Genomic DNA, 27720 nt, shown 5'->3' on the forward strand with positions numbered 1-27720 from the left:
TAAGTAACTACCACACTACAGCTTGTCCAAATAAAGATTTGTCTTTTCTCCAACCTTTTGTCAGCTAGCTGACAAGTAAAATCCTGTTCAAGAAATTGTGTCAAAAGAACGGGCTAGACATGCTGGAAGCAGTGTTTGTTTAAACTGAAATATATGCCACATGCCTAACCCAAGAACTGAAAGCAAAAATCTAGATTATGAGATGCACCTCAGAAGAGGGTTTCTAGACCTCAGTTACTGCAGGAATGAAGTGAAGGATGAAGGCTGCTTTTGTCCCTGGAGAAATAAATAAATTAAAAAAAGAGCTAGCCAACTTCACATGAGCTGGGTTTAGGTTGCCGACCCTTGATCAGGTGTTGACAGAAGCTGGGAAAAGGAGGAGGAGGCTTTCTTGGTTTGAATCTTATGTTCTGCCAAAGCTATTTTGAAACTAAGTTGGAAATTTCCTTGCAACACCGTATGTGATAACAAAAGTGACCTTATAGACAAAGTATTTTACTTGCTGTTTCAGGAACCCAGACTGCCGTTCATATAGCTTAGCAGAAAAAGCAACGGAAAGAAGACAGTGTATCACACTCTGATAAACTGCATAAGGCTATGAAGATACGGTTTTAAGTTGCTCTGTATGTGCAGGGAGTATTTTCCTCACTGCAGTTTTATTGGTAGATCACTGTGTCTTTTCATAACAGTGTACTGGAATTAGATGCCTGGGGCAGCTGGATCAGTAACAAGCTGAACTAAACAGTCCAGTGCAGCAGGAGTGGTACTTACCACTTATTCCCTTTCCCCATCCACACTGTAGCTGCCTCGGTTCCTGATACAGGCCACAGATTTTAATTTATATTACAGCCTGTAATGACAAATGTTTGTTGCTTCCATGTGAAAAACAATTTGGTGATCTCAAGCTATTTCCTAAAATAGCAGCTACACAACACAGAGTGATACCTAACTGGGCAGCCAAAGGTCAGAGTCTTCGATGTTTATGACTGTATAGGGTGATTTATATATTAACCCTGGGGATAGTCCGCAGTGGATGACACCACAACACATCGGAAAAACAACATGAGAATATCTGCTGCCCTGCACCAGGACCTGCTTAGTACTAGTTCTGTGGCTGAACAGAAGTGCCAATGTCAATGTTACATGCAGAGGAAGAGAAAAAAAAAAGTTAAAGCTCTTGTTAATAAAGACCACTGATGTTGGAGGCAGCTAACTTTGGTCAAGCAATAAACTTGGAAGCCTTTTTCCCCAAGGGCTTCCTTTTTTGTCTCTAAAACAAAGGAAAGTGAAATGAAAACAAGAAGTCCAGACTATATAGAAGAGCATTATATGACTAAACCAGCTGTTGCTCTGATGGTATTATTTCTGTGGTCCAGTCTATTCTGGCAGAAGGATATACTAGTGTATACTTCTTCTCAGGGCACTACACGCTCATATGATATTCTTTAGCCCTGTGAACCTACACATGTATGATAGGGAGTGTGAGCTGCCAACTATATATAGTGATTGAAAAAACATTCACTATTTATTTACTTCTACAAGCAAAAAGAAATAGTGGGAGTAGTTTGACTAACTCTATTGTTTAGGTACTCATTCATTAGGTGCTTAGTTACTTTTAACACTTCTAAAACTGCAGCAAGTTATTTACCAAAGATTCCAGCTTCAGCAAAGATGCCCTCCAGCCTTGTGAACTTACAGCTATTCGTGCACTGGAGTTATAATGAAAGCCAGGCAAATATCTAACAGTGTTGGGCTTAGATAGTGGCGGGGAGGTTTGTATTAAAATTCAATACAGCACCAAAGACAGTGATAGAGACTAAACAAGAGGAAAGTCTTCCCTCTTCTGTGCTCATTTAGCAAGCACATGGAAATAATTGTTGGCCCAGAGACACATATCCATAACTCCCATTGTGCTCTGAGAGCCAGCATACCAGCCCTGTCCACCCGTACAGAGCGCTCTGAGTATTGGAATGCAAATCTGCACACCAAGCGTCAGGACTTGCGTAGGCAGTATTCTCACAATAAGCAACATTATAAATTAGAACAAGGCTCCCCAGACCAGGTCAGCACCCATCAAGTTTGCAGGAGTTCATCAGCATGGGAAAGGCTTATTTTAAGAGAAGCAGCTCTCCCGTATGTAAAATAATTGATTTACTATTCATGCTTGGTCAAGGGTGAGTTTAATATGGTAAGTTAAAGCAAGGAGAAGATGCTTGTCCAAACAAGTACAAGCAACTCAAAATATTCAAAATCATGTTATTGATATTTTGATAGAAATAGGTTTTTAAACGTGCATGCATATTTCAAAGAAAATTGTGTATTGCTGTTAACTAGATCGTAAAATGACCAAAGTCAAGACGGTTCTTGTTTAAGCTGCTGCAAGGAACTGAAGAAGGGTCAAAACTGTGCATCATGCAGACATGTCAAGTTGCTTCTCTCCCAGCGTGCCGGACCGCTTGAGGCGACAAAGGCAAGTGGGTAGATGACAGGACCGGGGGAGGGAGTCAGTGGTGTTCAGCTACTGCCCGGGAACATGCTGTGCTGCCCTGCTCTTCCTCCACGCATAGATCACAGCAAGCAGCAGATCTCCATCTCCATCCCCAATGGCAATGCCTCCCCCCTGTTTTCTGACCCCACACGACTCCCTCTATTGGCAGCTCACAGAGCAGGCTGCGGCAACATGGAAGGGGAGAGATCCATAATGCTGTAAGAGAAATGAGGTGCAGGGTTAGCCCCAGGAATTTACAGGAATCAAAGCATAAAATGTCACAGGTCTGAATTCATCTCTTTTGCCCAAGGCAAGCAAGGTAGACTGTTTTATCATTTAGACTCAAAATCCAACATTTAGCAGACTGAGGTTAAATTTTGCTTTGGGGGCACAGAAGATTACTGTTTGGATATGAAACAAGATTCTGCGGAATACTCTTACTGAGATCCTCAGCACCAAAACTCATTGCTGCAGAAAACACTCGCCTAACTTCATCAAGTGAAGAGCGACTGTAAAAATCAGCATTTTCACATTCAACAGGATCTCTTGAACTGGGACTCTTTACTCACACTGGCAAGACAGGTGACACTTGAGACAGAACAATAACAATAGCTAAGGAAACAAAAGATTGATATTCTGAACCAGACTCCTATATGCTTATTTAAAGAGGAAAAAAAACATGGAGGAAGAGAAAAATATGTAATTACTGTTTTTAGACCTTTACCTCTGAAGGTATTTCCCTGCTTTGGGATAAAGAAGGAAGGATAAAAAAAAAAGGGGGGGCCTTTGCTAACTTTAGACTAATGACTGAAGTCAATGTGTAAACTACAGAGACTCACAGAGAGTACATCTGAAGAGTGTCAGTGGAGGAGTGAAAAAAAAATAAAATCACAGAAACAGAAAATCATTTCTAGATTAACAGGGAAATAATCATTTCAAGAACTGCAGTTCTACTTTCACCATCATTTGTTGTATCATACCCTTTCAGAAGATAAATTCAAAACTGGAACAGATCAGTTAACATCATATCTATAGATACATATATGTATTATGAAACATAGAATCATAAAATGACCATACTGAATTGGGTACATGTGGAAATATAAAAATATAAGCATGGGATGCTTTTTATCACAAAACAACACAGGAAATTAATAATGTAAGGTTTTACCATCCTATCTGAGAGGAGAAACAGATGTCACAATGAACTCTTCTGGTAGCTTTATAGTATTGAGACTGCTTTCATTGACTAATGAGATGCAAAAACTTAAGGCAAAAGCAGGGCTTGATTACTTACTTCTCTCATGTATGCCTTCCTTGCTTTGCTGTTTCCTCACTATCTTGATCATAAATAGAAGTTGTTTATAACTTAAAGCTGGTAGCCACCATGAGTGGTATAAGTTTCCTTCATGTTGGGCTCTAAGGGGTGGTTTTGCCTCATCCTTCACAGCCCTTTCTTATAGACGTGGCACTATGACATGAAAACAATACAGTACGGACTTCTAAAAAATGGCTGCAATAGAAACGTTGCTGCATGGCAGCAGGATCTTCAAAGTGAGTCAGAATTAGGTCAGAAGTATTTCAGGGCTTCAGTGTCCAAAATGATTCCAAGACCAAGAAGTCCATGCTTTGAGCCTTCAGTTATAGTCTTAGAAGTGCATGATTGCATACACTTGAGAGCACACAGTTAGGCTGCTTGCTCAGAAGCACCGAAACTCCAACCCTGTTAATGCCCTAGTGTCCTTACAAATGATCTATTGTGCTTCCTACTGTTTACCAACACAGCACATTGAGCAAGCCAGGTTTAGGCCTGTGTGGAGAAACAGACTGGTAAACAGTATTGCTCAGATTGTGCTCCAGTATTTATGGAAGAAGCTGAATGAAGAACTACCAGTTAAAGCCCTACTAATGATAACACAGTTTGGTAACCTGCAATCAGGAGAGAGATAAAACAAAAACAAACAAACAAACAAAAACCAGTTCAGTTCTTGATTTTTTCTTAATTTCCTAGAGAAAATATTCTGCATTAGACAGAGTAGAGACTACAGGTCTAATTTCATAGACTACCTGTATGACAAAGGGAACATCAGTCCTGGACCAACTCTTTTGTCTTGGGGTTGCCCACTGTCTCCCATACACAGGCAGCATAGCTAATCTACAAAAGGCATTAGAAAGACCAACACTGCCCTCTAATTCTTCTTCTCTGGCTCAGGGGAAAGCTCAAACTGAGCAGAGTAACGTTATACCTGGCAGCAAGAATGTGGAACACCTGTGCTAGAAAGCACCAAGGTGTAAGGAATTGATGCATTCCTTCCTCACCACAGTTTCCTTCCATTTTTTAACGCCAAAGGTGTGAATGTTAACCAGTTATTTCAGCTATATGTTTTTGTAACTATATAGGCCTCCTTTACCACCAAGTTCATTCAGAGATGTCTGCCAAAATCTCAGTTGTCACTACACTTCCAAGGTGTCACGTCCTCTCTAGGACTCAGTCTTGATGCCTACGTAGACTGCAAGGTCTGCATGCTCAAGGTATTTTCAGTCATTGCCTACTTTACCAGCTATCACTAAATTTTAAGGAGCAAGATGGGTAAAATAAATAATGTAAAGAGCTACTAGCAAGTCTTCCTCTCCCCTACCCTCAATCTGCAGAACAGTGATCACTGAATCACACTGTAAATTAGTTGTAATAAACAGAAGACAGAGAAAAGAGGGAGAGAGAGAGAGAGAAACATAAAAGAACAACTTCTTGGCTTCAGAAAGGTTATATCTCAACAACAGAGTACTGTTGCTGGTGAGGAAAGAAAACACAGAAATGTTTTTAACAGGTTAAAATAATTATCTTCTAGGTGAATATTAGGTATTCGTTAATGTCTTTTTGTTTAGCCTACCCTAACTTCTATCCTTTGATTATCCTGTTACCAAAATAAGAGAGGGAGAGAGGGAGAAAGGCAGACATAAAGATTTTCCCTTTAATTTGCACTCCGATGGTTGAAGCAAGAAAAAAAAAAAGAAAAAAAAAAAAAAACTTTCTGGCTCTTTTGAATGAACGGTCAAAGGTACCTTTGCGGCTCCTTCACAGGGTGAACTAATCTGTGACAACTGTAGCTAATCTGATAAGAAAGCCCGCATGTGTGCTAATGTGCTAATATGAGGGGATTCAGGGCAGGCAGCGGTAGTGAAAAACCACTGCTTCCTAAATGGACCCTCCTATGCAATAGCTCTGGCAACATATGCGCATTTTAACACCCGCTTAACACCGACACAATGCGGTGGCCTTTGTTGTGCGACACAGAGGAGCGATTCTCATGGTGGGAATTTCTGCCTCACAGGCGACATTCTTTCAGATGTGATGCAAGGGGCTGGTGGCCTGGACACGGCCAAGGGGCTAGGACGCGGGCGGCTTGGCAGGATGGCTACGTGTACACGTACAAAATGAAAGCCCTCCACTTGCTCCGTAACTGAGAGAGTGAGGGCATGCGAGTGTCGGAGGGAAAGGGAGAAAGAGAAGGAGAGAAAAGAAGGAAGGAGGGGAGAATTGCCTGAAATATGTTGGACCAGGTCGCTAGCTGGGATAAAATCAGTTTGTAGATTATGGTGCTTTATCTAAAAGAGCTCTAATCAGATTGACACCAGTTTGTAATCTCGTGCTGTGCTTTATTTTATATATTGTCCTTGAATGAAAACTCATCATGTGTTCCACAGGAAAGATACATCACACCTTCTTGCTCCTTTAGTTGTCTTAGTGCATCCCCAGGAACATTCCTCTGAGAGGGGATAGGAGATTTATTTTCAGTACAGACTGTGCAATAGGGAGGAAGACTTCATGGATTTTGAACATTCAAGAGGCATACTGTCAAGAGACATCCTATGAACATCCAGGGTCAGCATTGGCCAGGGCTGGGCTGCCTCTTTTGGACACAAATGTGCCCTGCAGACTGCTGTGGACTGTGGCCAGTTCACAATGTTCCTTTGTTTCCAGGTTTCCCACAGCCTAAACGGGTATAAAAGTGTGATCCTCTCAGTGGGAACTTTTAAAATCAAATTTGATAAAAAGCATCAGTACATATCTGGAGACTAGATGTACTCACCTGAGAGAGAAAAGTTTGCTAACTGCCTCTTGTGAGTGGAGAACAAAAATTTTCAATTATGCTTTTGTTCAACTGGTACCTTTCCAGTCTGGCAGGGGTCAGAACAGCAGAGTTACTGTGAGCTTGACAAAAACACATGGACAACAGGCAAAAAAATGAAAAACAGAAAGATCCATTTAAACATAAGAAACAATCCTTACTATTGAAGGGTGACCAAACACTGGAACAGGTTGCCCAGAGAGGTTGTGTCATATCCACTCTTTGGAGATGCTCAAAACTCAAATGGATGTGGTCCTGAGCATCCCACTCTAGCTGAACCTGCCTGAGCAGGCGGTTGGATGAGGTGCTCTGCTGAGGACTCTTCCAGCCTCAGCCATTCTTTGAGTCTGACAGCCTAAGAGCTCAATGAATTCCCCACTCACAAGAGTTAAAAATAAACAAGAGTTTATTTCATGAGACTAACAACATAATGACAATAGCAAAGGTAAAACAACACTAATATTAGTTCTTTATAGCCTTTCATTCTCAAAAAAATTCATCTTGCCATGAGAAAAAAAGGAAAAAAAAGAAAAAAAAACAAACTCAGGCAACATCTAGGCTGCAAATATGGCCTCAGAAAAGTGGTCGTGCAGAGCACTTCAGATCCAAAGCAGTTCAGTCCAAAACGTGGACCAGATTTAGCCAAGTATTCCCATAAGAACATTTCCCTGGTTTTACAGCTGCAGACTGGTTTTCAGCCTTCTGTTTAAACATATTCCCACATCAGCCATAGAGCAATAGCAGAGATGACAAAAATGGTGGGATTCCTGAGATACTGAGTAGTGTCTTGGGTACCTATAAAACAATATTATTCCAGCTACTCAAGACTTGTTTGATTCTACTCAGCACTCTAAAAGTATTAGTGAGCAACAACAACTCTTGTAAATGTTTCTAAATATGTAAATCCATAAATCTTATTTATTCCTTTGCACTTTGTTGCATTCAGGGATACTATTTTATGTTTGAGTTTTGAATGCATAACAATTGACCCCTACTGAACAGTGACGACATTTCCTCTCAGAGGAAGTCCTGAGGGAAGGAAGGTCCCGCATAAACAAACTTCCACTCAGTACAATAGAGTAGCCCATAAATGTGACCATTTTTTCAGGGCATGGGTGAGGCTGACACTCTCTTCCTGCTCTTGCAGCCCTGGGCTTATCGCAGTCCTGTTTCCCTGTAATTTAAATGTTTGCATAGCTTCTAGTTCATTTGTATTTTTCCCCACACACTGCAGATGTATCCCATTTTCCTGTTGCTGTGGAACACGGCCACAATTTCCAACAGTGTTACATAAATGACCATCTGTGGTTAAAAAAAAATGCTGATGCACAAGATTGCAGTGTGAGAATTTTAGCTAGCTAGCAAAATTTATGCTATTAATACATTTGACACTTCCTGACAACAAAGGCAAAATGCACTGTTCCCTCTGTTCAAGCATACTGTAAATATATGATAGACAGCCACTGTTGCTGTGTGCAGGACAAGACCTCCAGGAAAAAGTTGAATTAAACATAGCTGCCTATGCCTAGCTAGCCTTAAGCTTTTCAGGAGAGTACAGGCAGACTAAATTAGTGAAAGTTGTTATACTGATCGTACAAGCAGTGTCTAACACATGCAAATAAACAAGAATACTAACTTTTCATGAGGATAATTTCAGTATCTTTGCATTTGCTGACTCACAGAATCAGCAGTGCTGGAAGCACTGAAATCTATTGCACAGACCTCTGTGACTGGCATGACAGTTGAAGTAGATGATGGCAGTAGTAAATTGCCAGAGCTCATGTGGATGGGGATAAGAGGAAATGAAAATCTTGTCAGTGACTTTCACAGACAGTTGGTGCTGTTCCAAGTGCTCGAGTGGCACAAAGGCTGTTTTTTGTCTGATCACCCCAGGACTAACACTTGCTGCCTCATTCTCTTCAAAATACTGCCATAGCAATATTTTCTTTTTACTACCTCCGACTTCTCATCCAGTGGTCACTCATTTCTCTTTCCTTTTCTCAGGAATCACCTTGTCCAGATAGTCCTGGCTACCTGCTGCTTCCGTATCAGATTTTACTTCCTCTCATCTTCCTGATTTCTCTAAGTTTTCTCCCAGTTCAGTTCACAGTTTCCCTCAATCCCACTTTGCTGTTCTGAAACCTAAAAGCCACAGTGACACAAATGAAATCTTTGCATGGTGCCTGATGAAGAGTAAAACAGTATGTGTTTTACTAGGTATTTTTCTTCCTTTTTTAGCAAACATTCAACTATTATGTTTGAAAACTGCTGGGGGGGGGGGGGGGGGGATACGACACACATCGTGTAAAAGTTTCTTCCAAATGGGTAAAGTTTATACACCAGGATCAGATAGGCTTGGGCAATCTCAATAACTTGTGCTGATAGGCGTACACAGTCATATATACACACACAGTCTTCTCATAATCATGCCTGAAGCACACTCACAAAATATGCGTATTCATGCACCAACAAGCAAATGTGTGTACAAAACAGAACTACGAATATTGCATGTATCTGCATGTGCTGCAACTTCAGCTCTCTCAAATGTGCATTTTGCACATACACTTATCTTTCTGCTCTTACAAAACACTTTGAAAGTATATGTGCTTCTTCAAAATGTAACTTCTGAGTTCTTTTAGCTGTAGCACGTGAAGACCTATTAAAAAGTTTTCTACAGTGTTAGAAGGTTATTCCCTTGCTGCTTTCTACAGATGATTTCTGTGAACTGCAGAATGTGATTTTGTTCATTCCTAAATAGCAGCAATGGGCAAACATGACAATTAATAACAGATTAATAATAATGATTAATAATAACAGGCAAACGTTAAATGGAGGAGAGACCATTTGCTATTAATATCCAGATCTAGAGAACATTAATAAAAAATGAGTTTTCCTTTAACCTCTAAGTTATAATAAATTTTCAAATGAAATCTTATTTTGTTTGAATTTCCTTCTCTTTTCTCTCATATTTTTCCTGTAGATAAGAAACATTTATTCTGTGGTCCAAGGGAAAGAACATGAATGAAAAGTAATTCACACAAACACATATGCTCACACACAAAACCCAAGTATTATGAGTTCCTCAAAATTTTAGACACACCTCTTTGTCAAATTAGGCCAGATTTCCTTCTAACTTTGCAGACGTGGTTATGCAAGTTTCTCCAGCTTTCCTAGTAGCCACTGTGAACTGTTTGTCATAACCTTAAGAGAACCCGAGAAATCAAAGCACCTACAAAGCCTCTGGTTTGGGATTACTGGAAGAATTATTTTGAATAAAATCAAACATCCTCAGTATGTAGTTCTGGAAAAACAATGAATATAAATGTCGCATTCAGCTATTCACTTTTAGTTCAGAATAAGTGTTTTTCTGCCAAAGGACTATACGTGCTACATAATCCTTAGCTCCTTCAGGATTTTAATCCACCATGAAGCATATGGTAAAAAGGTAAGTATTCTGTAGAATCATTAACTTGCCTAAAGCAATGTGGATGTTCTTTATTTCTTTCTTGAGAGACAAAGAGCATCTGAAAGTAGTTAACAGCCCAAACCCTCAAGTTTGCTGAGGCAGCAAAAAATGAACCTGGAAATGTCCCTGCAGGGCTGAGTTTTATGTTAATTAGTCAATTCCCAGGGCAGTGCTTGTATTGACAAGAGTGTGTTATTGTTCTGTTTCCTCAGCTAGTACCAGGAATGTAAGAGCACAACATATAAATACATTTATTTATCAGCACAAAAAACATCAGTGGGATTGTGGTATATCAAAGCTAAAGTGGATAGAAAAATTGCAGAAAGCCCAATTCTGATCTCACTCCAGTGAGAGAACAGAATTGTCCTTTCAGTATAGCGTCACTCATTATAAGAGGGATTTCTTTCAGAATATCAAAAGCTTTAGGTCAAACTTTACCTTGTAAAAAAACATGCAGTGAAGAATGGGGCTATTAGAAACAGTGAGATCAACTAGCTCCTGGTGTTGAGCAAAGGGAGGACAAAGCCACCAGAAAGCAGTCCAGAAGAAAGGTAGCAGAGCATTTGCTTTCTTCTAAGAGAGCTGTGGAGCAGCTCAGCACTGCTGCTCGTCCCCTCTCCCTGCAGCCTGATCTGACCACTGAAAACAGTGGTCAGCCCAGGCCAGCCAAGCTCTGGAAAAGCAAATGCTCGGCACCAGCCCATTTTTGTTTCCACATGTAGGCTCCGTGTGGCTGGCACCTGGAAACATACTCATACAGTGCCACTGGTGTGCTCACATGATGAACAAGGTTAGAAGAAATTAGAGGAGGAATGCCAAACTACAAAAATAGTGTCCTGGAGTAAACACAGTTAAAAACGGTGAAATGTTATTGAAAAGAAAAGTGATTTTTGGACAAAAGTTGACAAAGAGACCTCTTGTCTGTTAAACCTTTGGCCTGTTAATGTGTCCAGAACCACTCTCTGGCCCTGAGGATGAATGGCATAACATGTTCATGGTCCATAACAATCAGCCCTGCATTTTATCCTTAAATGAAATTACCACATCCATGGTACCTCTTGGGAAGTGCATTAGGTTTGCAATAGTTGCCCAAATAGTCTTTGGCCATTAACTAGGAGAAGCTGAGCAGCCCAGACCAAAACTGGGCCAAATAAGGTTCAAAGGATGAAACAAACTGTGTGCCGGTGCTCAAACCTGTCAGTTTGCCATGATAAACAGAGCCTTTGGAGCAGCACAATGAGATACGTTTCAGCCCATCCCATGTGTTATGTTCAGGGACTGTTCCAGAAAGGGCCTGATTCAAAGCACATCAAAATTGTTTGCAGTTTTCCTATTGGTTTCAATGGGCTTTGCAACCTAGTCTTCAACATTTGACAATAATCAGCATTTTCCCTAGAACATACCACTTAAATGCACAGAAATCTAAATAAAAAGTGTTCTCATAATTTTGAAATCCTCATCTGGATCTGTTTCTGATTTAAGGAAAAATTAGATTCATTCTTATTTTGCTCAAACGAGTACATACGTCTCTGGTTTAAATAATAGAAAGCAGAAAAAGATTTTTGAGGTGATATTTCCAGTGATGAGTTCCAAATTTTTTTGGAGGGGAGGGCATGAAAGAATGGAGCAGGAGGGTTTTTTTAAGCTAAAATGACAATTAATCTAGTTTGAATGTTAATTGTGCTAACCAATTCCTTTTCAGTCTGAAACTTTCCAATATACATACTTTCAGGTTGGGTGCAATATTTAAAAGTTTGTTATAAACCTCCTTTATTTGGAATTATTACACAGCACAAACCCCAGCTGTGTAGCCGGAGTTGTTAGTATTTCTTTTTCTTATGCTAAACAATGAAAAGCTACTTCCCATAGAACTGTGACGTACAATATTTCTGTAATCTTAACATAATTTTCTTTCAACCACAGACTTTGTGTGTCCTCTTGCTTTTCTGGGATAAAATTTTCAGAGGAATAAAACCCCTAAAAAAGTAATTGATCATCTGGTTCTGGTTAAGCAAATGGCCTGATTCTGTGACCTTCAAACCTCCCTCCCCCTCAAAGAAAGCAATAAGAATGTAAAGCACAGAGAGACAGAGTTTTAGAGGTATCAAGGCTCTGACTCCCGCTGATCGTTAAAACAATCTCATCCTCAACACTTCACAGAGTATGGGCAGTGCTGTGCAGCACTGGGCCCTTTGTTTCATGCCGCATGTTGATTGCCTCTTATCGATAGATGACATTCCTTTATAATATAAGTTTTAACTTTTAAAAATGTAATTCAAGCAAACTTTCAAGGATATTTTGAAATACCCAAATATCAGATTAAAATTCAGAAATCAGTGTTCACCAAAGACTTCTTGAGAGTTGCACGGCTTGCTTGGAAACTAAAATTCAGTTACAAGGTATTATTACATGGCATTTCTTACATAACTGATTTTCTGATGTGACTGAACTTAATAATCTTTTGCATTCAACATTTATCTGCTACACAAATTCTCCCTTCAACAGGTTGATGAAGTATGTCACTAATGCTCTACTAGAGCAAAGTAGCTCATGTTGTGTTAGATAACTCTATGTATTATATTCAGAAATAACCCCATAGCAAAGCACCACTGGGAAACGCAGGTATCCAGGAAGTAGTGAAGGGCAAGTTCTGGGTGTGATTTACTCACCAGTGATAACAATAATTCTCCCAGACCCATCTTTTAGCATTGATCACAGCAAGGTAAAGCTTTCATCCCAGCTCCATGGAGAACTCAGCCCACAACCAGCACCAACCACAGCTTTAGCATGGGAGCCAGACTTAACTGTTTGTGAGCCATGTCTGCTTGCTTTCCGAGAGTAGTAATAGGAAAACACAATTCCTTCCCACCCAAAAAAATACTGCTCAAATCCAAACATTAAACATATTGCACAAGAAGAGAGATTTTCAAATAGTTCTGCTCCTTAGGTTCCCTGGTTCCAGACAGCCCTGGACAGCAGCTACTGAAGGAGACAAGGGACTCAGTGCAATAGGTTCTCAGGGAACACTTTTGTGAGTTTGTATTTTCCAATAGGAGAATAAGGAATCACTGTCAGCACAGTGTTATATGGAAAAGCAAAGGGATGTAATTATTTCTGTTGGAATTAGACACGAAGGTGTTTTGAAAAAATCCAGCTGATGTGTCCATTTGCATCTTAGGGAAACAAGTATTTTTTAAGAAATTGGTTCCTGTAAATTCCAACTGAAATAAGGGCCTCATACCAAATTCAGTGTTCCTGATCCAAAGAGTTTTGCAGCCAAAATAGACTAGAATAAGAATTTCTGTACTAGAAGACCAGTCTAAACTTTTTAGACAAGTCTGAACTATCCTCAAATAAGATTTTCTGTTCACCATTCTCTCAACAAGGAGCTGAAATGTAGGTAGTGTAGATCACTTAATCAAGGATCACATGATAATTGAACGACAGGAGCCAGAGTCAAACTTCGATTTTCTGTGTCTCAAATTAGTCTCTTAAGTACAAGACCATATTTCAAAACCCAGCCAAGTGCTATGAACCAAACAATGTTCCCATGCAGCTCTACATATCCTCTCAATAACTGTTCAATCTGTAATAAGAGTAGAATAATTCACTAATAGTTATTGAACAAAGCAGACCCATTAAATCCCATTAACAGTGTGTAAACCCTACAGTGTTCTCACATAGCAAAGAATTTGGTCCTGAACTGGGGACTCCGTGCATGAGAGACACAGGATGCATGATAGTAGGATGAGACCAATAGTTTTGCAGTCGCATATTGCATAACACATTCCTTCTCCTCCTCTTTTTTTCATTATATATTCACTTAGTGAATTCATGCAGAGCAAAATTACCCCTTTGGGAAAGCTTGAAAAAAAGTCTCTTCTTGAAGTATAGCATGCATCTTCCCTCCAGATGTCCATATCATTCTCTAGTTGATCCGTAGCCTCTTCTTTGGCAGTGCTAGGCCTGTGCTTTCTCAGAAGTATAACATGCCTGAGTGTTGGTGGCTGCCTTATTGTTTATGTGATTAGTCACTCTTGGACTATTTTAAGGAGGTGATGTATCATTTTTGTAAATTTTAGATAAACTTCATTTATTTTCTGATGATTGATGTTGACCAGTTATCTGGCTAATTGCACTTTCTTGTATATTTCTCCAGAATTTGAAGAGCATTCAGAATGAACAAAAGCTTTTTTTGCTTGCTTGCTTTTTCTTTCTTTTTCTTTTTCTTTCTTTCTTTTCTTTTTTTTTTTTTTTAAAGGAGGAGAGCTGTTGTAATAAAGCTAACAAAACTGTAGCTGAACTACAGCTTTATAATAAAGCTTGTGACAAGTTCTGGGATCTAAGCCAAAGCCAAACCAAATGTACAGTTTACGAGGGTGAAAGGTTTTACTGGCCAGTCTGGTTCTCTTCCAAAATGCCTTCATTTCACATGTAAACGCTAATAGAAACAAACAGTGGTAGTACCATTAACTTCTATTTTTGCCTCACCACCTCCATGCCATGCAATAAGCCACAGAACAAAATTGCAAGAAAATTGGGGGGGGGGGGGGGGGAAGAAGGAGAAAGAAGAATGAAATGAAACTGTGTTAGATCTCTCTCGCTGAATTCCATTTGGCCCACTGAGACTTCCTTAAAATTATTGGCAAAATGTGTTATTATTTTGGGAGGAGAATGGGAAGGTAAAGGAAGGAAGAGGGAGGGCTCAGGCTAACTCAAAAAGATCCCTAATTATAAAAAGCTGCTTTACGTTTCTCCCAAGCCTCGTTTTATTTTGCAATGCTAAGCCAGAATAGTGGGAAACACATTGATTTCTTTGTATATATCCGATCATCATTTTGCGATGAGCCCTAATTTCTCCTACTTGGTTCTGTTTAAGACAAAACTCTTTCTGAAGTCTATGGGAGTTGTGCCTAAATAAGCCACAACTTGAAGCAGGAGGCTCCCAGGCCCCCTTCCTCACTGTGATATTATACACACAGCAAGTCTGTGAAAAAGCATGCTCGCAGTATTCTTCCCACATCCTTCTCTGTTTCAGCTCTTATACATTTGTTTGTTTCCTTCTCTGATTGCATCTTGTAATAAACCCAAGACTGATAGCTCCTTAAGGCAGTGCCTTTCCATTTACTATGTGTTTACAGTATGCTTCTGCCAAAAGTACATCCTTATGCCAGGCTTATATATCAGTGCCTGAATGTGATATATTTTTAATTTTTAATTCCAGAGCTATATTAAGTAATTGTAAGAAATCACATGGTTCCTGGCAATTAGATCTTTCATATATTTAAGATGCTTGCACTCCCACTGACTTTCCCGTATGCAAAGCTGGTATTGAGATTGCAACACAACTTCCTCCTTGGCCTTACCAAGACTACTTTTGCTCAGCACAGTCATTTTCCCCTGACGAGCGGTTAACATGGAGAACTATGCATTCTGGTCCTTTTGAGGAACCATGCTTAAACCATTTATAAGCACCACACACAACTGGGTTAGCCAGACAGTGTGTTTGTCCTTGTGTTGTAACTACAGAGGATAAGAACTCATATTATCATTTGTTTTTTATGAATAAACTAATGAGTTGAGGTCATCTATCTGGAGCTCTATATTTGCAGAAACCTGAGTATAGAGGTATAAAAGATGTCAACACATGTAGGATCCTGATCTCTTATCTCTTGGAATTACTATAATTGGGTACTCATGTATGTACAATGACACTCATTAAATACAATGACAGTCATACATTCAGAGGGGAGTTGTGGTGCTGCATCCTTGCTCTGTCTAATTTTATTTCTCTCTCTCTGGATGAAGTTAACAACATATCTTTTATCATATGTAAAATTCTATCTTTTCCTGGTAATTAGGGTTTTACTGGTAACTGAAGGGAACCTAACAAAAGTATGCTTTCAGTAAAGTATCAGAATATACCTTATGATGGGAGTCAACTCTAAATCAAAAAAAGTAGGAAGCTGTTCTTTACTGACATGCCTTCATCTTGCCTTCCTTAGCATTAAGCTATTAAGTATGTGGCACTTTGTTTGCAGAATGGTTATGTCATCTTAAAAAAACTTAATTAAATCACTCAGCAGCCAGTCAGAGTACTTAACATAAGCTGTAAAAACATTGGTGGGACCTTCTCACTGAAGACACTTCATGACATGTCTCTAGGCCAGACATGCATTAAGGCGTAATTGCACTTACTACCTTGATGTGCATACTGATCTGAATCCTTGTGTAGTTTCATAATGCACAGAGGATGTCTCACAGTATGTCCACACTGCAATCAAGATGCACAATTCATAAAGACATTTCTTTGGAGGTTTTAATAGACCTAGACCAAATGGTTACCAAATGTGGCTAGAATGAAACTGGGCAGTATCTCTTTCAGAAGAATTTGTGCCTCTGACTTTTAGGACACTTGTGTCTATAGCAGAGACCTTTGCTTCTCCTGTACCTGGACTTGTAGATTCTAGTTAGGAGCTTTTAAATGTACAGCCTATGATGACAACAAGGGAGAGAACAAGAGCAAGGGCAAATGGGTATGATGGGACCTTCTAAAGTCACTACTGCATGCAACATTTATTTTTTGTTGTTGTTTCAGAAATTATCCTCAAATGAAAACTTAACTGTAAAAATATAACAGCATGCCAAGCTTTCACGTAATTTCATGTTGATTCCACATAAACTGATTTCCTTTAATTTAATCGAGGTATGACCTGTGCACGATACGGACTTTTTCATGATCACTTTCCATATTGCTCACAGGCTATGTTACAAGGATGAGATTATTTTCACAATATCCTCTGGTACAACTACAACAGACAAAAAAAAAAATTTGGAATCAGCAGCAGGATTATCTTTGGTGCCAGTTTCATTTGCCACTCCTTTAGAGTGTATTAACTGAATAAATGTCCCAAGGTTGTATGAAAGCAATACTTAGGAAGTAAAAACAAAAACAAAAACATGAAAATACCATGGAAGACCCAGCAGAAGCAAAATTTCACTCAGTGATTAATGCTGAGGGAGTACTGCAGCAACCTGGAGAAGAATGCTGTAGTGAAACCTTAGAGCTCAGTGTGAAAGTGAGCAAGAGAAAGTATACACATTGCTGCAAAAGTTATTTCTTAGTAAATGGAATTTAATACTGAAACAGATGTACAATTAAATTTCCTTGTCAGCCCCCAATTAAACAGCGGCAAGACAACAAGAGTTCAAGTTTATGGTGTTTTTGTTCTTTTCTTCTTTGTTTAGTCATTGTTTCAAATTCACCAAGAAGATCAGATAATTTCAAATCTGGACAGGGCAAAAGCATAAAGCAGGCCTCTTGTTTACTTCTGACACTTGCAAATGGGTAACTTAACATAACCATTCACACTCAGCTTCCCTCAAAAAACAGGACTGACCAGAGCAGGTCAGACCCCAAACCTTCAGAGTTTAGCACCAGATTTCTGAGGCTATCAATATCAGACTTCATGGTTTTTAAGAGCTCAAGAGTAAGCTAAATGGGGAATGATTCTCTTCCCTTCTAGCTCACAGCAGCACTGATTTCAGAAAACATGCTCAGGTCTTGGGATGAGCTTAATGCTACTGCATTTAAATTATTGTTGATACTGGAGTTATTTCAACAAGTTAACATGATGTTTGCTGTAATGGTGCTTTTGAACCATGGTGGAGGCTTCCTCCTTCATAATTGAAGAGTTGTTGAAGCCCCAAAGCAGAACTCTTGTCCTAGCCAATTGTGCTATAATTGTGGATATTCTCAGTAATGATTTAATTGCTAGAGTTTAGGCTTCCCCTTCGCCAAGGGACTACACTTCTCTCACGTGTCACGATACCTCTGCTTACACTCCCTTGGGAGTTAGTTAATCTTACACACCTTGTCTATACAATAAAAATAGTTGAAACAGAAAAATTCACCTCTAACTCTTCTGGCCAGGAAGGTGAATATCTTTTTGAACTCTTACTCTGTGAATTCAGTTAGGAAATCTTTCTCAGGCAAGTGCCCAGCTCAATATCTGCCACACAAAAGATAGATGGGAACATATCACTGCGCCACAGCTTAGGTGTGAAACTCCTGACTTTGTATAGACACACTTAGCGAAGTGGTAAGTTGTGAGAAATACCCATCTCTTCAGTATATTTTCTGGCTGACCTGTGGTTCTAAAGAGCTTCTTACTAATTGAAAAACCTCTCTACCGAATAGCGCTCATAAGTATTTAATTTTGGTGTGTAAATATGACCCTGTGAGCCAAAAGCTTAAATTCTCTAATGGCTAAGGATCCAACTGCACTTGCTTGTTTGCTCAGAAGGGATTTAATTTGCTTTAGTTAAAACATGTCTCTATTAACTCTCCTAGGCCCTGCCTACAGTAACTAAACTAGACTTTCTTTCTGTATAGACCTTTCTATATATATTCCTTGCTTATTATGAGCATGATCATATCTTTAAATAGAAAAAAAAATCAAGAAAACATAGAACTTCACACTTTCAGTGTTGCAGTGGCTAAAGGATGCTATTGCAGCACCTTTTCCTGCTTAGATGACAACTTGGGTCCCATTTTAAAAGGGACCAAGAATCTATATCTCCACTTGACTTCAGTGGGTGTGATATAAAGCAGATGACTGTTCATCTAATTCTGCAAGACACGCAGACAATTATAAAACTGAAATCTGAGCCCCTTGACAAGGTGTCAAAATATTAATGTCCTGTTCATCCCATTTGTTCTTGTTGCCTTTTCCTCTTGGATGGCTCACCTCTTTCAGCCTACAACAACACTTTAGCAGCAACGCTGAATTCTGAAAACTTTTGCTATTTCTGCATACTGATTGCCCTGGGAGCATGTGATGCCAATGGTACCCTGAAGGACCAACAAAAAGCATTTGAACAGTGAGGCATCCCACAATCTCGACTCATCAAGGAACCTGGGTAGATATTAAAAGCAGATGGATGCCAGAACCCAGTTCTGTGTCTTAAGAACAAGCTAAATGCAAACCAGAAAGATTGAAGGAAGATAGAAAGTATTAAGGAATTAAGGACAAGTGACCAATATTCAATCTGAAGCATTCAGCTCAATGAGTATGGAAAATTTTCTTTCAAGGTTTTGTTAAAAGAAGAAAAAAACAAAACAACAACAACAAAAAAAACAACCAACACTTAAAACAAGTTTCTTTCTGTGGTTGGGAGTGGAAATCCTGTTTATTAACATTCATCCTTCTTCTTTTCTACCTCAAGGAGACACTCTTTGTCTCCCTGGAGCATCAGTCCAATTGGCTGGTTATTTCAGTTCTGTGGATATTCTGCTGATAGCTATACTGTAGATTCCCATGCCAGATACTTGAGTTAATTAGCCTGTGGGCTGCTAATGTCAGACTTGTTTAGTGCAGGAAAAATAGCTGACAACAAATCATCACTGTGTGAGATCTTGATTATTGTTTGGAGGCAAACAGCAACATGCTGGCACCGCCTTGCAAGTGTTTTCAATCACAGAAGGATGTTCTAATGCTAACACAATGATGCTGGCTTTTTTTTATTTTTATTTTTTCCCTGGAGAAATGAGATGGGCCCTGCACGTTGAATTTTATTTAGGTAATCCTGTCTTCTCCAGGTTCATAGGGTTGAGGGCCCAGATCCCCAGTTTTTGAAGAAGTCTCTGATAACCAGTTGCCAAAAAACAGAGGGATAACCATGGAAAATACTAGATATGCTATACAGTGAGCCTGTACTCACACAAATACTACATACACGCATTTAATTGATTAGGGAGATTAACTTGAACATAGGCTGAACAACTACAAAAGATCTCTTTCTTTATTCATGTCTCTCCAACCTATTACCACTTTTCATGCTGCTCAGTTTCCACCAACAGTGCTACTATTCTTTTGAGGAAAATACATATTGCTTGCTGAAATTATCTTTGCTTTAGATCTGCCCTCTAAGCTAAGCTAAGAATAGCTAAGAATTATATGAGCTCTATATATATATTATATGAGCTATAGCTAAGAATTATTTGAGAATATCATTCACCATTGGGAAAAGTACAGATGAGAAAAGTTTGTAAGGTACATGATTGCAACGACATCACAAGAAGCAATAATTTTCTGTAATTCATCCCTTTGCAGTGTTTCAATATGAATTTTGGAATGACATGATGTTTTAGATAACAGCAAGATGTTTAGGTTTTGTGGTGTTAAGATCAATAAGGTATGCACAAAGGTATACACTTACTTTTGCACTTTGAGCTGGTCAATCCTGTAGAAGTTGTTCATTGTCTCACTAAGTGTTGCAATATCCAGATTCCAGACTGCAACCTGGCTGAGTCGTGGTTTGAAAATAAAATGGACAATTATCACCTGGAATGTTGTGGAAAATATATTTTTTAATTTCATCAAGATATCCTGTTGACAATACTGACTCTATATTGTCTTATTTCATTATTTTACCACCACAAAGTATCCAAATTTACAGTGAAATGCACTTGTACAAAGACAATCTAGGTGACTGCAGTAAATTTATATGGAAAATATGGTTTTCCAGTGTATATTTTCTATCAGTGTTTTGCAACTTCCATGGTCTGATCAGGAAAACGAAGGGAGATTGTGAGTCCAAACCCAGAATCAGAAATCTAGCTGAGTCAGGATAAAAAATAAGCCACAACTCAAATCTCGAAGGATACTACAGTGACCTTTTTTGGCCTTAGCTGCTTCTGAACCATCAAACCCCAGTAGCCTGATAGCTGTAGAATCATGGTATAGATAAAGGAGGCTCTGTGCTTTACTAACTTGCACAAGCAGCAACAAGTAACTCTAGCCATGTAATTAGCTTCGTTATATGTAATTAGTACAATATGTAATTTGGAACCTTTGGAGTTAATTATGCAATGTACATGCCTGAATTTATTATATGGGTACTAATTTGTGCATTGTGTTGTATTCCTTGAATTTGTAAACAGAAAAGAGTTTTTGGATGATGAAGCATATCTATTAAGTATGTAAACAGACCAGAAAGCAGACATGGGTTTCTTCTGAATATCTTTTAGGGGAAGCACACAAAGGTAGATGTTATGAGTACTGGAAATCAATGCAAAACGAAATGCAACTGTCAACCTATCCTTATTACTCTTCAAAGACATGGAAAAGCTGTAACAGAAGGGTAATCAACATGATGATAGTATTAGCAGTGACTTGTTAGAAATAATCCTGATACAGATACTTTAGAAACTGTGATATTAACCAGACTCCCAACTTTCCCTGTTCATTTTTAAGGCTCATACATAACTTAAAATATAGGCCCCAAATCAATCGCTTCATCCTCAATGCTCGCTTAAAAGATTAATAGTGTACTTTCAACATTTACACTCCTAAAACAATTATGTCAGCTTGGGATTGGTGAATCTAGATTGCTAAACAGTACTATGGGATAAATCTATTTCTTCCAATCATTTGGAAATTTTTGGAGAAAATAAAGAGCTGGGGAATTCAGAGAGGTATGAGTTATTAGTTGCAAACGTTCAGTCTATCAGTTTCATTAGATTACAGTGATGTAGCCAAACAGATGTGAGTGGACAGGGGAAAAGGAGAATTTTTTTAAACACCAGTTTGTCAAATGCACCTTCTGGACTATTGCATGGTATGATTGCTCCTGCCAGCTCATTGCTAGGGCACTCAGAAGTGTCTGAAAAGATGTTGATGGTTCCAGGCTAGTTTCTAAGGCCCTTATGACAAAAATGGCCCCCAAGCTCAGAAAGAGCAAAGTAGGCACGGACTCAAGACTTGCAAGTGATCCTTGCAAGTCAGGACAGTGTCAGGTGCTACACTGATGGCATTAAATCCAGTAGCACGTAACTTGGTGGAAATATTTTTTTCAGGAGAGCACAAAACATAGCCAGCTAAAAAGCATCACCTATCTAGTACTCAGAGCACAAAAGTGTGATGGAAGCCAATGTCTGTTACTAGTTACAGAATATAAGGCAGTGTAAATCACCATAATTCCTGTGAGACTCTGAAAATTTGATTCAATGTAAGTTTTAAAATGGTGATAAATGCAATGGTATAGAATGTAACCACTATCTAATTATTCTTTAAAAATAGAAATCTGCTATGCTGAAGAAAAAGAACACAATATAATTTAGTACCTACTTAAAATAGCCATGAGACAGACATTGTTGTGTGATAGCTACAGCTCTATCAGCCGGAAAAGTTGCAACTTAGCTAAAAAAATCCTTTAATTAAACAAAGAAACCTATCAAATTCCTGAAATTCACATACTGCCCTGTCAGATGCCAGATGTGTTAATTTAAGACAAGCACCTTATGGCCAGGATGCACTTTGCACATTTTCAGAACATTACGTTTCTTCCAGGTGACACATCTGTAGCCTGCCTGGTCTTTTTTTTTCTTTTTTTTTCTTTTTCCTAATTAGAATAGACAGGTAATGGTCTTTAAGTTCAGACCACAAAAGAGCAAACCATTTTATCATTTGCAGCTACAATGCTGCAGTCTGCATAGAAGTCCAGAGTTCATTCTGAAAAGCTGTTTAACTTCTTCCTCTTACACTTTGAGGAGAAATGATAAATTAACAGGACAGTTATGTATGAGGTTACCCAGGAAAGCAATGGAGAACCATTACTGTTGGGAATTTATTGATGAGGGCAACATAACAGTATTCAGTCTGGATCTAAATCAATGTTAGCTCTTGATTTAGGCACTGAAGACAGCGTTTGGATACCCTTGGGCAGAAAGCTGTTGAGATTTAGTAGTAGTAGTGTTAACCACAGATCCAGCTCAAAAAAAAGCACTTTCCAGTGCTGAATCACATGGAAACACACAATCTGCTCTGATGGGAGAATTTGGAAGTCAGATGGCTCTGAGATGGGGTTTGTATGATCAGAGAGGAACTTTTGGGGTCGGCTGCTATAGCCAGAAAATCCTTCAGGCCCACAAATGCTTCTTCAAGATGTAGTAGGGATTTCTAGCATTTTCTATATTAAAGAACCAATTTTTCTTGTACTAAGGGTGACTGATGGATCTGAGTCCAGAAAGAATTGCACAAATGCTCTAGATATTCTACCCTAATCCCTGTCTGATAAGTGTGCAGCATGTAAGTCGTTTTTTCTGTACGTTATACAGTCTGGGGCCTCAAGAGCCAGCAAGTTAAGCATTATCTTTCAATCTGATGAACATATGAACTTTATACTAGTTAATACTGGGAGTGATAGACACTTCCCCAAGCTAGGAATTTCCTCCTAGCCACGTAAGTTCACAAGTCAGGTAAAGAGTCATGTAGCACGTTGAGTGATTCATGCATGTGAACAGAGGGTTTTGAAATAAAATGCCTGTATAATACATTTATAATTAAGGATAACCTCCCACCCACCTCATGAAACTGTCTCTTCTCCCCTTGATTGCTGATGGAAGCTGTCCGCATGCATCAGGGGACAGCAGGCTGTGACTGGCGGGGTTCCTGTAGGGCAGAAGAGCGCCAAACAAGAACTCTGATTAAATTGCTGCGAGTGGGCAACCACCGCGCCTTTCATTCTGAAACAGGCACCCTGCTCAGGTTTCTTTTCCTTTGTAGTCTAAATTGCAATGGCCACAACTGGAAACTTTGAATGACTGTTCATGAACTTTTCAATACAATTATGTTAGAGCAACTCAAAGACCTTTTAAAAAGGATTATTTGAAAGACATTATAAAGTCTCTGTGTAAGCAGAAATAAGGAATCTAATTTGTAACTTTTTCCTAAATCAAACATTCAGCAACCTATAACAGCAGTCACATGATAAATAAATTATTTCCCTTCCCAGTGAAATGATCCTAAGGACACAGCTGAGGGGGAGGGAATGAAATAAAATTAAAAAAAAAAAAAAGTCCTTCCGTAACTTTTAATATTTCTTTATTAATCTTTAACTGTTGATGTGCTGGGCCTCTTTTTATGACTGGTGTCTGCAAAAGTTCACAGGGTTGTTTTTTTTTTACTGGCACACGTATCAGCAGAAAGCAGAGTTTGGGGGAGGGAGGAGAGGGGCACACGTGGCTTTCCAGAACCGAAGGTTTCGTTTGCATAGACAAGCCTGCATGCCAGAGCTGCGTGTGCACACATGTAGGCAGAGAGCAGCTAGGCAGCACAGCATTGATTTCCAGGACTTGGTGATCACACATCAGTGTAAAATATTTCCCCCTCAAAATCGTTTCTCTTGCAAACATCCTGAACCTAACTAAAGTGTATCGGATAATTATTCGCTGTTTCATTATTTGCTCAGCTCTACTCTCGTGGGTGTGCTCCCATCAGCATTCTGAAAGTCAGCCCAAATAACAGAGCCTACCTATGAGTACAGTGTCAGCTAATGATTCACAAAGCATAGTTCTGAATTCAGTAACAAGTGTTTTTAAAAACTGCTTTCTAGTCTCACTATGAAACAGATTAGCATAAAATGTCCCTACCTACCAAACTAACAAAGAATGTTTTGACACTAGCTGTGACAGGCTTTTTAAAGTCAGCTTTACTGTTGCCCACTGTCAAAGGTAGCAGGACTGCACAACTGGTACAACTTTTCCTTACATTTATCAAAATTTCAGCTTTACCTATTCACCCATAATGAATTTCTTTCATATGAATTAATAAAGTTCATTCACATTCACTACAAATGTCTCGCTGATATCAGTCGAGAAATGTACAACTACATATCACTGGACATAAATATAGTTTGTAAGCAATTTAGATTGAAGATGCTAAACCATCGACTTCTACTACCAGGTGTCACTAAGGACCATGCACTGTTAGGGCACTGCTGATGCTATGAGTGAATCTAGCCCAGGACACATGGCATAGACTATTGAAAGTGTTATTTCACGTACTGTCAATTTGTCCCCAGACCAGTCATATTTTTCAATTTGACATTCTTCATGGTGTCCATCTGGTCGTTGGGCTGATCAGTTATTCGAAAGAACCAAAATCAAATCCAGCAAAGTCTCCCAGTAAGGCAACAGCATCTCAAGAATGGAAGCACTAGAAATGTAAGAAAGCTGCAGCTGGGAGGATTCCTTCTCAGTTTTCAGAGCAAAAGAACATGTTGGTAAAGTTGCCAAACCAAAACTAGCTGACGCATTTCTTTGCATAAATACCTCTTTATCCTTAGTCTGTTAGACCTTGTTGACCTAGGTCAAATTTAAACAGGAGAAATTCAGATGGTGTACGGCTTAGCTTCTATGACTATTCACACTGAATCATAGATGTCAGATACTTCATTAAAAATCCCAAAGCTAACATTAAACTCCATGGCACAATATAGTCTTTACAGGCCACGAAAAGGAGACTGTGTTCTCTCTCCCTTGCTTCTAAGCTATTTGATTCCCAAGGAGCTCACTGGACACCTTATAATAAAAAGTACAAAAAGGGCATTTATTATGAAAGCATTTGATGAGAGGAAATAAGATGATATCTATATGCAACTTAAGGATTTAGACATATAGTGTTACAACCAAGAGGCCTGGATGGCAGTCAGATCTCTACTCATCCTTCTCAAGAATATTAAAATCCAACTTCTTCCCTGATAGCATCAATGATCAAAAGGCATAAACAATCAGGCTTTCTATGCTAATTACTGCACTGAAGTATTTCCTTAAGTAGTTTAACCAATTAGAAGGAGCAGCAGCCATTAAAAGGAATCTTAATAATGGATTAGTTATTCACAAACCCTTAAAAAAAAAAAAACTAGTTTTTGATCTACATGTATCATCTCTCTTTTTCATGAGATTTCAGCTTTATTTAAATATATATTCCCAAACTCTTACAGAGTATGATGTTACCAGCCTCGTGCCTTTATTTTTATTAGCTTAATATGTGAATCATTGAAAGTTAATATATTAGTGGTTCACACATGAAAAAGAAGAGTTAAAATTTTAAGTAATAGAGTTTGCACAGAAGAAAGACTAGTAATGTAAAGGATTTCTAATTGCTAGGAACTGACAGGGACAGAGAAAAGCTCTTAAAGTGAAATCACGTTTCCGTAATTAGATTTCATTAAGAAGCATTGTCAGGGTTAAAACAGTTTGAAAGCACAAAAAATCTTTAAATAAAGCGTTACTGTGTTTTATTCAGATGGGACTGGAGAAAAGGGGATAGCTTATGCTTCAGGAATATATTGCCAGCAACACATTTAGAAGATAAAGCTTTTCTAACTAATCTTGTCCTCCAGTACTGATTAGATTAATACTTGGCAAAATTTGGTCATTATACCTTATGCTAACAGAAAGTCACACTCAGCTGTGAACTCTGTTTAGGCCATATGTTGAACAATCAGTGCTGCAGTGCAGGAGGATATGTTGAGTAACTCCATGGCCAATTCAGAATTAGCAGGAGCATCACACATATAATTGTTACCAGAAGCAATGCAGACTGTTTAGAGGGTGTGTGATTCCTCTGTAGGCTGTTCTCACTCTAGAGTTAAGCAAAATACCCTACTTTCTTCTTTGTTTCTCATTTATATGGTATGATTATTTTTTTTATTTTGTTTTAAAAAAATGTAAAAGCAGAAACACACAACAGGTTCAGTCAGGGGCTTTGTCTGGAGAGCTTCCTGACCTGTTTCTGCTGTGTCCAAATAAATATGCTATCAGGGACTAACCTCATCTGTAACACAACAGGTATCTTTGCCTGCCAGCTGAGCCTGTGGCCAACTAGTCTGAAAGCACCTCCTCTGCTTCGCTGCAAAGTCAAGCTTAAGCCATTAATATGCACTTCATTAGGCCAGGTGGAACGTGTTAGTCAGTCCTAGCTTGGAAATCTACCAATGAAATCCTGCATGACAACTACAGAAATAAACCCTGGTGACTAGTGAGTCACAAGTCTCCTAGAGCAACTTTGCTTTCTAAAGGGAATTTAGTTCTTGCTCAGCCAGGCTCCAGAGTACATTTTGAATGCAGTGTAAGTGAGGCCATGCTCTGTGTTGGTTCCTACCAATTTCAAACTTCTGATGGCCTTCGTAACAATCTGCAGAGCACTCAGCTGAAAGTGTGCCCTGCTAGCAAGCCTGCTCAAGCCCTGAGTGGAGAAGAAAATCATGGAACCATTTGTTTTTGGGGCAAATTTTTCTTTCCTCTGGTCAGGAAAAAAAAAAAAAAAGAGTTATTTCGAAGGTGAAAATTCTGGTGGTTGAACACCAGTCTCCTAATGCTAACGCCCATACATATACAGAAGTACATGTACTCCCGCCTTTAAAGGGGTTTGGTTTTATCCCAGAGCAGAACAGGAATGTTTAGGAAAACACAAAATTTTGCAGGTTAGAAAAGCATTTCTCACACAGCTCTAGCCTTAGTAATGGGAGGCCTCCAATGGTATTTAATATTTCAAGCAATTTTGGTTTCAATTAAATTAATAGAAGGGAAAATGAAAAAGAAAGGGCTGGGAGGGGGACTAATTTTTTCCTACCCTGAGGGAAAATTCAATTACTTAAATTGTTCTTTTGCAGAGGAATGAAACAATTGCAGCAGAAGGAACATTGGAAAATGTCATCCAATCTGCTTCTGAAACGCAGTTTATGCAACGAAGCACCATTTGTGTGGATTCCACCAATTTACTACAATTTCAAACACTAGCTAGACTCCAGTTCTGGTGTCACTTGAAAATTTTATTAGGATTATTAAG

General features: G+C 39.0%; 1 protein-coding gene across 3 annotated transcripts in view; it reads right to left on the bottom strand.

The window, feature by feature from the left end:
* The window catches only part of LOC308192509 (uncharacterized protein), a 128212-nt gene that overhangs the window by 60166 nt on the left and 40326 nt on the right, over positions 1-27720 (bottom strand). For 2 of the 3 annotated variants that reach the window (XR_013948862.1, XM_080586144.1), the window contains exons 3-4: positions 23452-23538; positions 20306-20392 (exon numbers count right to left, since the gene is read on the bottom strand). Coding sequence is in view for 2 of the 3 variants with exons in the window: in XM_080586144.1 (XP_080442270.1) it covers positions 20306-20392; positions 23452-23538 (174 nt within the window). In the remaining variant the exon portion in view is untranslated. Of the gene's footprint in view, positions 1-1522; positions 2705-20305; positions 20393-23451; positions 23539-27720 lie in introns of those variants that run through there. The other variant, XM_080586145.1, reaches the window with a different exon arrangement.

The sequence above is a fragment of the Anser brachyrhynchus genome, assembly GCF_964034855.1.
Source record: "Anser brachyrhynchus genome assembly, chromosome: 3".
NCBI lineage: Eukaryota > Metazoa > Chordata > Aves > Anseriformes > Anatidae > Anser > Anser brachyrhynchus.